This window comes from Argiope bruennichi, chromosome 6 (assembly GCF_947563725.1).
Source record: "Argiope bruennichi chromosome 6, qqArgBrue1.1, whole genome shotgun sequence".
Classification (NCBI taxonomy): Eukaryota; Metazoa; Arthropoda; class Arachnida; order Araneae; family Araneidae; genus Argiope; species Argiope bruennichi.
The window spans coordinates 59,016,740-59,030,745 of NC_079156.1; the positions used below are offsets into that span (position 1 = coordinate 59,016,740).

The following is a 14,006-nucleotide window of genomic DNA, read 5'->3' on the forward strand; positions in this document are numbered from 1 at the left end:
ATGTGGCATAGCCAGTATAAGTGACAACCTGGCCAGGACATAATATTTCACCTTCTAATTACCATCAGTGATTTATCAAAACCAGAGCATAACATTCGTTTTTCGCTCTTTTATGAGAAATCATGGTGCCCCCTAAGATTGCCCCCAGGAGCCTGTACGCCTATATCTCCCCTCTTGATCGCTATACTACTAAAAAATGCAACAGATACAAATAGATGTGGTATAAAAAGCAAAACAATTTGTGGTAGCACAGAGAATAATAAAAACCTAATTAATTGGATAAGCTTTGATATAAAAAGCAGGAAGTAAAGTTTTCTTTGTTAATACTTTATTATCTTAGAATTGTCCGATTTACTATTTCTGCTATTTTCTAAAAGCTGCTTTTGAAGATGGCCAAATATAAAGAAGGTTGTGTTTATAATGTTAAGTTATTATTTTTTTATATATTGTTGCATCTTTTCGTATATTTGATACGTGTGATATCTATATCTTTCAAATTCCTATTTTGTTCCCCAATTTAGTTCATGTTTTCTTTATGTTTCATCTGTGTGTTGATACATATCTTTATATTTATATTTTCATCTTAGAAAGAATGCTGAAGGGCAACTTGGCTATTTTATTTCTTGGCGCCAGTGACACCATCTTCAGCTCCTTGGGCTGGCTATTTAGACTCATGTGCGAACACAAAGACATCCAAGAGAAGGTGCACGCAGAGCTCATGGAAACCATTGGTAAAGATGGAAGAACAAGATATGATGAAAGACACAAGGTACCCTACACATTCGCAGTGTTAATGGAAGCACAAAGATATGCCAGCAATGTGCCCCTCAGTACAACGAGGAAGTATGTCAATCCATTTATTAAAAATAGTTTGTAACATTTTAATTGTGTTATCTGTTACTAATATAAATGTACAAATTTGAAGAAGATTACAGCCTTCTGTCTCTATAACATAACTCTGACATACAAGTAACCTCTAATATAAAAGTAATGTTACTGAAAATGAATGTTTCTTTTTGAATAAGATCTAGAAGAAAAGATTCACCAAATAATCGAAATCAAAATTTTGATAATTACGAAACTTTGTTATATTCTATATTTGAGTCAGTAAGTATCTCAAAATTTTCACCATTATTAAGAAAAAGAGACATAAATATTTGACCCATTTGTGTTCTTGGTAATGATGAAAATTTCATTAGCAAGGAATTTATTCGATTAGGTGTCACCAGTAGCAAATCAAATGTGTTGACGATAATAACTCGGTATCACGTTTTTTCAAGTACTTGATTTGGTCGAAGTACTTGAGAATTTTTATAATTTTTCATTAGCATGCCATAAGTTTACTAAATCAGAATTAATTTCAAAAAAGGCCGGCGTCCTGGCATAGGGGTAGCGCGTCTACCCCGTGATCTGGGCGTCCCGGGTTCGAGTCCCGGTTTGGGCATGCTTGTTCTCCTACTTCTGTGTTCTGTCTGTGAGGTGTGTGAATGGGCCCCCCTGTAAAAAGGGGTTGTGCAAGAAAAAGAGTGATGCGTGAGTAGTCAAGGCGTAGTCTTGGACCCCCTTAGGCTTAAATCGGCTGTCTTCAAACAGTGGGCTTGTCCATGGCAAGTGCCATAAGAAACAACAACAACATTTTCATAAATATACAAAATTCTTATTCAGCAATCCTGAATAAACAGAATATTCTAATGAATATATTAACGAAAAATAAGTTTGCTAGTTCATAAGTTGGTTGAAATTTATGAAGATGTCTATTGGAATATTAAATTGGTGAATTAGTCTAGAAACGAATTTTGAACATTAAGGTTGATTATGTTAGTATTTCCTTTTTTTTTTTTTTTTTTTGTAAATATTGCATGTGATTATAAAAAGACATTTGCTTTGATAACCGAACTTAAACTACAAGCTATTAACTAGAGAAATGCGTTACTTTTTGAGTTTTAATTTTTATATGGTAATGCTTATATAATTGAAAAAATAAGGCGATATAGAGACACACTCAAATAAGCTAAAACATTTTTTTATACAGCTGCCGAGTAAATTATGCAGTTCTTGCATAGCTAATATCAAATCATTAAGACGAAATAATCGCATAACATATTCGATTAATAGCAGTTACTTATGTATTCACTTATTGACATATGTATTTGACTTACGTATTCACATGAATTCCAGTATAAACATATTATTTCTCACCGACGTGTTGAAAAAAAGAATTTTATAAAAGTCTGGAAAATTAAACAAAATTTAAGGTCAATTGACACCACTGAAAATTCTCATTCCATTAATAATAGTTACCAGTAACTTAGATATCTGTGTAAGAGCTAATATCAATGCACTTTACCTCAACCAGAGTGTTAAAAATGGCACCTTGTAAAAATATAGAAATTGTTCTGAAAATTTTTAGGTTAAATAAGTTTTTTTTTAATGCTGAATCTGTGTGTAATCCCCTTAGGAAACTTTTGTTCAGACTATTCCAAATTAGGCTGTTTTAAATGCCATTTTGTATTCTCATATCGGTATGTATGTTTTCCTTTGTGGTTAAAGAAAGCATGACGGCTGATTAGGTGAAAAAGAATTATTCTTTATCCCTGCAGGTTTCTGGAAGTATTTTCGTATTTTATTAATGGCATTTATTCTGACATATTTCGTATTTTCAGGTCATTATTAATGACATTTTCTTCTTTATTCTTATTTCTTCTTTACCTCGTGTATTTGCCAGGACACAGAGAATTTCATTTTGCACCATTTGTACTTTATTTCTGCTTACCTGTAAAACAACCTCTTCAGATTTAGGTCGTGCATTTTAATATACCTTCTAATATAACGAGACTTTTTTCGTAGTAGGAGAGAGCGCTCTTTGTCTGAAGAAAAAGTTTGGATATTAGATGAGAAGGATTCCATTGCATAGGAGAAGCTATCAGATGGATTTGGTAGCGGGAATTAATTAATGACATTTGATGGACTATTTTTTTCTTCAATTTTTATAATACTTTATCTATGTGTTCCAGAAATTAAAAAATTAAAAGATAAATAATCAGATTTTTATTTCTTTCCTGTTCAGAACAAATCAAGATATCCATATCGATGGATATGTAATACCCAAAGGATCGGAAATAATTGCTAACCTATGGGCATTGCACCACGACCCAGCTTATTGGGATGAACCAGAACAATTTCGACCAGAACGCTTTTTAACGGATGGGGGCACCAAGCTCGCTAAAAATTCACCAAGTTATGCTCCATTTTCAATCGGTAAGTATATCTGTTTAAAGTGAAAAAAAAATCAGTTGCATTGCATTTATTTTTATAATATATTTTACAGCCATTTATAAATAAAAAAATTCTGAAAAAATTCGAAATTTCCCTATCATTACAAAACTTTCTATTTTTTAATTGACTGCGTGATTCGAAACATCGTTGAACATAGATTAGGTAATTCGATATAGAGGTACCCTTTTGGCACTTATTTATTTACTAGCCGCCTTTGGCGACCAGCCGGTTCACCAATCTTAATGTTCGTTAAAATTTTAATAATTAAATATTTTACGCAATTCCTACTTTAATAGTTTCTTCATCAAAATATTTTAAAACTTCAAATTTTGATAGTCATATAATTCACTTATAATATTATAAACGTCTTCAGTCATAACGTAATATGTATCTCTCTAATTTTCTGTTAGCTCCCGTAGAATTTATACTTTAAATTAAAGTGGAAAGGATTAATCTGCAATTAATATAATAATATTTTTTACTGAAACAAAGTATTTTTTTGTAATATGATTACTGAAAACAATCACTGAAAACTTTAAGGGCACTAAAGAATATCTTTCTTAATTTATGCAATATCTCAAGAATTGGTCAACAAAATGTTGTCAGATTCATCATGACCAGATCAATCAGTTAACAATGTTTAATTTTAAATGCATCAAACACTAAGTTTAATCGTCGTTTAAAATAATCTGTTGAAAACAGGTTAAAAAAAAACTACTTAAAAAACGATGTACTTAAAACTATATCGTTTACAAAAAATATATAATTAACATAAATACAATTTAATTACAAAAGCATGCAACTAACTAAAAATAATTTAAATCATTGATAATGGTTGTCATGGCAACAATCAGAACACAATACGCATGCGTGAATTTTCAACGCTAGTTACGGTAATGCAAATGCGTGAGTTTTTCTACGCCAGTTGGGGTAACGCTATGCAGATTAGAAATTTTTAATTTCCTTTATTCTGTTTTATTTTAATTCAAAACTACTTCAGAATAAATCTGAAAGATCGATTAATTAACAACGTTTAATTTTAAATGCATCAAACATTAAGAAAATAAACAGAATCGTTTGAAATAATCGACCGAAAAATCTTAAGCCTAGCCTCATTACTGTTGGGAAAAAAAATCTGAAGCCTTACTCATTTGGCGGTGGGAAAAATAAAAATATTTTTTGGCGGGAAAATTAATTTTTAATTAATAATTTAAATTCTAATTAAAAATTCAAAAGAAAGGGACCCCAGGGGCACATTCCCGACCTCCAAGGTATACATGTACCAAATTTGGTAGCTGTAGTTCAAACGGTCTGGCCTGTAGAGCGCCAACGCACACACACACATTGAACTTTATAAAAGTATAGATTTGGCAGTAAATAATAACTTTGGGAGAATAAGATTTTATTTGAAAATTGATTAAATTTCGGTCTTTTTTTTTAATCAAACTGTATATTTAATGAATCAAATAATAAAAAAAAATCAAATCATCTATGTCACTGAATTTTTTTTAAAAAATATATTCCAATTTTTGAAGGTTTAGAAATTGACTATTGGCTATATTATAAAGAATAAGGCTAAAAATCGAAAAATCATAGAAATATTATAATTTTAAAAAAATTTTAATAGTATTTTTAACAGAATTTTAATAGTATAATAAAATGTGTATTTTTTAAATTGATATTCCAAAGATCGAAGCAAAAATTGCAGCTGTTTACGAATAAAAAAATTCTTAAAACATTTGAAATTCCCTTATCATTAAAAAAAAAAAAATTTCTATTTTTAATTTATCGTATCACAAAACATCGTTCAAAACAATCTACAGATTAGACAATTGGATATAGAGATAATATTTTGGCACTTATTTATTTATTTTGTAGTAGATAATAACTTTGGGAGAATTTTTCAAGGTTTCAACAAGGTTTTAATTAAAAATTTATTGGAATTTCACCTTTCTTATCAAGCAACTGTACATTTAGTAATTCGAATAATAAGATAAATCTTATTATTCAAGTCACTTAAGCCTTTATTTTAATACAATCCAATTTCTGAAAATTTAAAAATTGTCTATCGGGCTAAAGTACCAAGAATAAGGTTAAAAAGCGAAAAATCATAGAAATATTATAAATTATTTAATCAAGCAAAATTTTATTATGTATTAAAATGAGCATTTTTAAAATAAAAATTCCAAAGATCTAAGACATACACATAGACATAAGTTATAGACATTTACGAATAAAAAAAAATTCTTAAAACATTCGAAATTTACCTACAAAACCTTCTATTTTTCAATAGATTGCATGATGCGAAACATCGTTCAAAATAATTTGCAGATTAGATAATTGGATATAGAGATACCATTTTGGCACTTATTTATTTTTTTGGTTGTAGATAATAGTATTGGAAAGATTTTTCAAGGATTTAATAAGATTTTAATATAAAGAAAACTGATTGAAATTTCTGATTTCCATAAAATAACTGTATATTTAGTAATTTGAATCATAAAAAAATCTAATTATTCATGTAACTTAAGCTTTTTCTTAAAAAAAATATTTTCCGATTTCTGAAAAATTTAGAAATTAACTATTGGGCTCAAATATAAGGACTTACACATTTAAAGCTAAAAAGCGGATAATCATAAAAATATTTTAAATTTTTTAATCAGGCAGAATTTTATTAGTATAATAAAATATGATTTTATTAAAATTGAAATTCTAAAGATCGAAGCAAAAATAACGAAGAGTTCAAAAAAAAAAAAAAAAATGAGGAGTTGAGAACAATATTGTACGGAAATTAAATCACAAAAAATATTAAAAGTAATAGAGGATTTAAACATTAATAAAAGATTAAACACATTTAAATTCTTGGTTTACTTTAAGTATTTATGTCAACGCCTCAAGCTTTTATAGTTTCTGTAAATTTTTTTTAAAATTCTAAAGCCTTTTTATCCTTTTCTAAGAAAGAAAGTAAATTTCTAAAAACGTTTTAAAGAAAGTAAATTTCCAAAATCGTTTTTGAAATAAAATTTTTATTATAAAAATTGTGCTATAGTTTTTTTTTTTTTTTTTTTTTTTTTTTTTTACAAATTTTTATTTCAGGAAGAAGAAATTGTCCTGGAGAGACTATAGCATGGATGGAAATATTGTTCTATTTTTCAGAAACATTAAAGAACTTCGAAATCTCTACTCCACCTAGAGTCAAGCCTGAATTTAACATTATAAATGGACTCGTAGCTCGTTTAGCTCCACAAGAATTATGTTTTAAAAAGAGAAAAATCTGAGTCAATTTTTTAAAAATTATTTCAACCAGTTCCTATGGACAGAATTTATATTTAGTTTTATATATATTTTTTAATATCTAAGAGTTCGTTTAAAAATAATAACGACATATGTTAATGGATTCTTATCTTTGTCTTGTTCAAACTCTCTCTCATTTATAGACCAATAAATCTAAACCAAAATTTTTTGAGTCATTTAAGCCATTACTTATTAATGGAAGTGCTTCATTTATTTTTTATATTTCTTTATGGATATCCAATGATTTATTCTCTTTTTGATCGCTTTCTTTTGACTTGCAAGCTCAGCATTTTAGAAATCAATAAAGCTGATACAAACATAAAGAATAATTTTAATTATCACTTATGAATTATCACTAGTCCCTTTTATTTATCGCTTTTATATCCTTTCTTTTGTCTTTTCCATTTACAAATTTAAGTAAAAAAAAATAATAATAATATTTTATATTTTTTTATTTGATTAAAAAGAAGAAACAATAAATAATCTTTAAATAAGGCTCTATAAATAAATTTGCAGAGCCTCATTTATTGACCTAATTGTCGTTTATTTCTTTATTCAACAATTTGCCTTTGATTTATTAGTAAATTCACAGCATGAATCTAATATATCTGTATTATTTTATATTTGTATTATTTGCTGAAATAATATATGATCTGAAACTAGGATAAGTGTTTTAGTGAATATCTGAAAATGTAGGCACAAATTTAATATTTATTGTATTATTTTGAAATTGCAAATCTGTCTTTTTTTCTGTAATCAATAAAATTTTTGTAAATTTAATTAAAAAGAGATAAATACGTTATAATTACACAAATTTGCATATTTTTTAAAATAAAATTTCTGTATTATTTTGTAATGAAGTATTTATTTGTGTATATATCTTATACTTCATAAACATGTAACCATGGATGTTGGAAAAGAAATTTTGCTTTCACATTTATTTCATAGTTTTTTTAAATTTCAAGAAATTTTTTTAAAGAAACTGAAATTATTAGATTCATATTATTTTATTTATCATTTTATAAAATTTTTTATGAAATTACTATATTATTTTGCTATGTTCAGTTCATATATTAAACATCTAAATAAAGAATAGTAAACTAGAAGAGCTGTTCAAATGTCTAAGTTTATGACAAGCATTCTCTCCCATGTATATGTCTGTTTGAATGTTTACAAAATGAATAACAACTACGCAGAAAATAATTTCATACACATATTCTAAAGCATATATATATATATATATATATATATATATATATATATGCTACTGTTTGAACCAAATTTATCTGTTTATAGAATTCATGGGTTATTACAAAGGTTTATTTAATATTAATTAGCAGAAATAAAATCATGAAATCTAAAATTAAGAATATAAATTATAAAGTTGATGATTTTAAAAATCATTTTTTAATCAATTTAGTTTGTTCATCTTTGAAGTAACTCACCTTCATATAACCCACAGTGAAGATATCATACGGCTACGTTCAGTGGTGGCGGGGTGGTCGGCTGTACGCAAGAAGAAGTGAAGATATCATAAAATAACCAAGTTGAGGATTGAGATGTAGATATTTAGCATAATTTCGATATTGAATTTTTTGATAATAATTATATATTAGGTATAATTATATATTAGATATAATATAATAAAATGATTTATTATGTCCCAACAAATAAAAATCTAAATCAATTGTTGTCTTAAAAAGCCCTTCAACTGGGAAAAAAATTAAAAAAAAAAATCTCTTATTATTAAAAACACAATAAATGCATTTTGAACTGGCTGTTGGAATATATCTTGCTTTTCTTCTGTAAAATTTCATCGAAAAATGAAATCTGTATCATCATACTCCATAATCCATGGTCACTAAAACGTGTATCAAATACCAGATAAGACAATTAAATGGATTTTTAAACAATTAGGATAAAATCTTGATCAACCAAAGATAACACTAAAGCATCAATAAAAATAGAATCACTGATAACCATTCTAAGCTTTTAATCAGTTCTTTATAATTCTTTTTGTGATAACTCCTTTATAGTGTAGAAAGTCTATTCTCTATAGAATCTATGATGAATAGCAGCTGTTAAATTCTCCTGTATGCAACAACGATAAAAATTATGGAGTTAGAGAAAAATAATGCCTATTTTAATTTTAACAATGCGACTCTTATAATAAGCAGCTTTACGCTTATTATTAGCATATATGCTTTTTTCACACTACTCCGGAGTATTTTACGATGGTATAAATTATGGCAAAAGAGGCCTCCTGGTCCTGTTGGATTGCCATTCGTGGGATATTTGCCATTTTTAGGAAACGAACCTCACAAGACGTTATGGAATTTGAGAAATAAATATGGAAATATTATCAGGTAAGTCAAAGATGATTTTTCCGTCTTCATATTGGAAGTATATCATTATTATTATCAAAAAAATTCAATCTCGAAATTCTGGTAAATATCTAAAATTCAATCATGAAGTTTGTCACTTTTTAGTATTCAACACTGATGCAGATCTCTTAATGTGCATTGTTATGAATATGAATTATTTCGATCAATTAAAGATGCATGTTATTGAATAACCATAGATAAAAGAAAGATTTTCGTTTTACGAAAAAGCATCAAAATCCAGATTATTTTTAATCAATTAAAATTAAATAAAAAGCACTCTGAAGTGCACATTACAGCCTTCCTAAGCATATCTGAGCTGAATTTGGAAGATCAAGATGGGACATCTGGCCTCTGAACGAAAGCCAAATTCTCTCTCCCTCCCTCTCTCTCTCTCTCTCTCTCTCACACACACACACACACACACACACACACACACACACACACACACACACACACACACACACACACACACACACACACACACACACACACACACACACACACACACACACACACACACACACACACACACACACACACAAGAGTTTTTTGTCATGGGAGTCATGGGTTTTTTTAAATCTTTTATTTTGACAAAAGAAATAAAATTATTACCAATTAATATTTTGGTATTTTTTCCGCTTCATCTGAAAATGTTTTCTTGCATGTGTGTAAGATTGGGAGAGGATCTAGGGGAGAAAACATTCGCTATTTTTAATAGATATATTTTAAGATTGGAAAAAAAAAGGCTTTGAAATGATATTTCATTTTATTAAACAAATAAATTACGTTTGGAAAAATTTAATTTCGATATTTTGAAGGTGCTTGATTTTAGATGCTAAAATTACAATGTTTCTAAATTTGCTATTTAAAAAAGATGATTAATTTAAATCATATTATATCTAAAATTATCCTGTCTTTAGGTTATAAAATTCCTTACAGATACATGAATGGAAGTTGAAGATGATATAGAACATCACTTCTCTATTTTTATCTAGCTAGCCGACTAATTGCCTAATAGGCTTTCAATTATTAGAAGATGATTATCGAAATAGTATTATCAACCAATTTAACAGTTTAATTTAAATCTCGATACAGATATTAGAAATATAATGGGCAAGTGGTTAGCGATGAAATGTCGGAGTTGCAATTAGCTGCGTTAAATACATGGGAAACAGCTGGATAATAACTGGCGAAAAGTTTGCTGAACTTCCCCCCCCCCCCAAAGTTGGACTATTCAACTATGATCAATGTTTTTAAACCCACTTTAATTTCTTTTATAACATTATAGTGTTAACAGTTAGTAAAAAAAAAAAATCGCATTTAAACACAGTTCTAATTGATAAACAGGAGTTGGTAACTGCATATAAACTGGTTGGTAGTAGTATAGTGATGGGTTTCCTATGGGATATAGAATCCTGAATGCTATCAAAGTAGAAACAATGGAAATGAAACAATATATCCTTTTTTAAAGCCAAATGAGATAAAGTAGAGGGAAAAAAAACTTTTTTTTTCTCTACTTTGACACTTTTTGGTTGGCAGACGCATAGAAAAGTCGCCAAATAATTTAGACCTTAATCAAAACAAGTCGTCAAAAAATTGTAGATTTAGGCTTGTACGGAAGTTGGCGTTGATCTTGGTGATGTTTTTGGCACATTTCTAAATTATATGGCGACTTTGAGCTTGCTCTTGGCTAACCGAAAAATACCATACATTCATACTCCTGGAGTTATTAACATTTCAGGAGGCATTATTTACAACAGGGATGTTAATTCTTATTCCCGGACGTTATTTATTTTCGCAAAACTGCTACCGATTAGTTTACTGATCTAATCGGTTAACATTAAAGGTAGCCAGGTAATAGGAATAACGCAATCAATCGGATAGTCAGTAAGTTGAGAGAAGTAAGGCTTATCCTGTAGCTTGTCGCAGTTCTAGTAGATGTGTAACTACATAATGACCGGTTTAGTTTAGTTATATTAACGTCCCGTTGTAAAGCAACACTAGGGCTATTTAGGGACGGACCTCATAATTTTGAACCGTGGTCAGATGACGAGGACGACACCTGAACTGGCACCCCCCTCTCCACACCACACCACACCAGCGGGAAACATAATGACCGGAATTTCTAACAATTTTTTGAAAATGACTTTTATAATCTAATTATTTTATTATTTTTTCTTACCTGTTTTAATCCTTTATATTAAAGTATCTTCCTGAATCTACATGACTGCAATCAATTTTATGTGGTTTATTCCTCCTGATTGTTAATGTATAGATTTTTGAACCAACCATGTGCTCGAAACTTTCAGTAAATATATTCAAATTATTCAATTATTGTCTTATAGTGTTTATCTTGGCCCTAAGTACACTGTAGTTCTGAATGAGTACAAGGTAGCTAAAGAGGTTTTGAGTCATCCGGGATCTCTGGACAGAGCGCCTGATCTCTTCAGCCATTTGGGGGATATTGGTGAGTAAACAAATAGCTTCAAAGAATTATTCACTTCTTACAATCTGAGGCATTCGAAAAGTTTCTAAGTATTCTCTTATGTAAAACGCATTCTTATAATGTATCAAATTTAACGAATCTACTATAATAATAAGGCCGGGATAACCTGGTTGGTAGGGAGTTGGGTTCGCGTCTCTTGGGTTGGTTCGAACCCCGCCTGTCGATGACGCCTGGTGTGTGTGGTGGCTGGCGCGAGTATAAATCTGTCGTGGTCACAAAGTCCTCCATATCGAGAGTAATACCACATGGGTTACTGGATGAGGGGTGATCGTTCTCTGATTCAGGTCTAAAATACGATCTGTGAATGAAATGAATGAATGAAGTCAGCCTCGTAAAAAGGGTTGTGACGTGTATGTAGCTAAGTCGTACTCTTGGCCCCAGATGGCGCTATTGAAAAATAAGAGATGTAGCTTTGGCTTAAAATCACTGACTTCTAAAGTCTGTGAGAAGTCCCATTAGAAACAACAACCATAATAATTCATTGATGTGTAAAGACTGGTTAATTTGTAATGACAATTCGCGAACAATTTGCAGCAGATAGTTAACATGGGTTGTTCTATAGAAAATATTTATGAGAACGACCTACACCGGATTGATGAGAAGTGACGTAAAGATAATGCCAGAAAAAGTTAGGATTGTGACTAGAAGACAAGTTTCACTTCCTTCTAGATGAACAGAGGGATTCAGATGTCATTCCTCAAAATCTATCCGTGATTCAAAATTACAAAACTCGTAAGGAAATTGTCCTTACACTTCTTCAAAACAACAGGTTAGTATAACTTGTTTAATAAAATTTTAAATATTAAAATGTTGCAGTTTATATTCTAATGCTTATAAAAATATCTTATTTTTCTTGATCTAATCTCGTATTTAAATAAGTTCGCTTTAAATGATGCACAATAAATTATTTTTGAATTCTGCAAAAATTATTGAGAACAAATATTATAATTTTAATATGTTTGCAAAATTATTTGCGAATTTCTAATATGATGCAATTTTAACTAATAATAAAAATGATTATGTGTGTGTGGGATTCAGCAGACTAGATCATTGTTTGACTTACGGCTATCAAATTTAGCAAATATATACTTTGGAGGATGTGAATATGAACCTCGAAGTGATTTTTGAAGTTTTAATTAGAATTAGAATTAGTTTCTGTGGGGTATCGGAGATTCTCAATAAAAACATTTCAAATTGTTGATGTTTTCAAACGATTATTTCATTATTAGAGATTAATTCGATAAATATTTTCGAATAATATGCTGCTGTTTATTGCCATTTCGTGAGGTTTAAAGAAATTGATAATGTTTTCTTGAAATTCATCTAACATAAAATCTTCTTAATGGTTTTTGCCTTTAGAGTAGATATTAGGGACCATATTTATTTTAGAGTAGATATTGGGAATAGAGTAGATATTGTGGACCATATTGTTACGGATTTTCTACTTCTTCCGTCTGGGTTCTTTTTGATTTGATGGTCCATGCAGAAATAAACAATCCTTTAGTAGAAAACAGCGGCGACGTTTATTAACAGAACGGACACGAGTACACAGATGACAAATATATATAGCCGGGATGAAGACATGGCAGCACACAGAAGTACACTATAACCAACAGTAGCCCACAAGTCGTAATCTGTAGTAATAACAGCTACAGCACACAAAGCGGCCAGACAGAATTCATAGTTTCACTCTACGGTCTCTCCAAACGGCTATAATTCTTCATAGTCTCCTCGCTTTAGCTGTATCCAGCTATCGACACACTACTACTCGACTGGTTACTCCTCACAGGACTCGATGCTGCTTCCTCAATAAACACCAAGGTTCGACACACAGTTCAGTTCAACAATAGCTTGGGCTCCCCACACCGCTGCTTCTTCGTCGGACTATCCTCTCAACGACTCGTTTCACGAATCCAATTTCAATTCTGGTTCATTGCAGCTTGAGAGTGCTAGTCTTTTATATTTTCCGGGAGGTGGGCAGAGAAGGTTCTGAGCGTATCTCAGTTCCTATTGGCTGGATCACTAAAATTATCGAAGTTTCCAGTAATATCTATTTTGGCACCAAATTCGTCGCCAAATAGTCGCCACCCCACCAAATGGTCGCCAAGCTCTGAAATCACTGATGGAACACCGATCGTAAAACGGTCTTTTCAGTTATTGAACTCACCATGCTGGGAAGCAATAATCCTGATTTGTAACATTATTTATTTTAGAGTAGATATTGGGGACCAAGCATAGAAAGTTTTCTATAAATCAGTGATAGAGTTATTTTTATTTTTAAATCTTTTCTACATGTTATTACATTATAGGGAAAAAAATATTTTTTTTACACAAAGAATCATGTATTTTTATTTAGGCTTGAAATTCAAAATTTGCATGCCCTAAAGAAAACGATTTTTATTCTTTCAGGGTTCGTTGCAGAAAATGGAGAAAGATGGCTTGAACAGCGAAGATTCACAATGTCAACAGCTAAAGACTTAGGACTTGGAAAAGATTATTGGGAAATTCTAATCATGGTAATTACCTAGAAAATGTTCTAGAAATTC

At 30.0% G+C, this 14,006-nt stretch overlaps 1 protein-coding gene across 1 annotated transcript in view; it reads left to right on the plus strand.

The window, feature by feature from the left end:
• The window catches only part of LOC129971749 (uncharacterized), a 41,593-nt gene that overhangs the window by 18,738 nt on the left and 8,849 nt on the right, over positions 1 to 14,006 (plus strand). The window contains exons 6-11 of the mRNA XM_056085725.1: positions 588 to 843; positions 3,068 to 3,258; positions 6,373 to 6,548; positions 8,656 to 8,936; positions 11,300 to 11,421; positions 13,870 to 13,976. Coding sequence (XP_055941700.1) covers positions 588 to 843; positions 3,068 to 3,258; positions 6,373 to 6,548; positions 8,656 to 8,936; positions 11,300 to 11,421; positions 13,870 to 13,976 — 1,133 coding nt within the window. The remainder of the gene's footprint in view (positions 1 to 587; positions 844 to 3,067; positions 3,259 to 6,372; positions 6,549 to 8,655; positions 8,937 to 11,299; positions 11,422 to 13,869; positions 13,977 to 14,006) is intronic.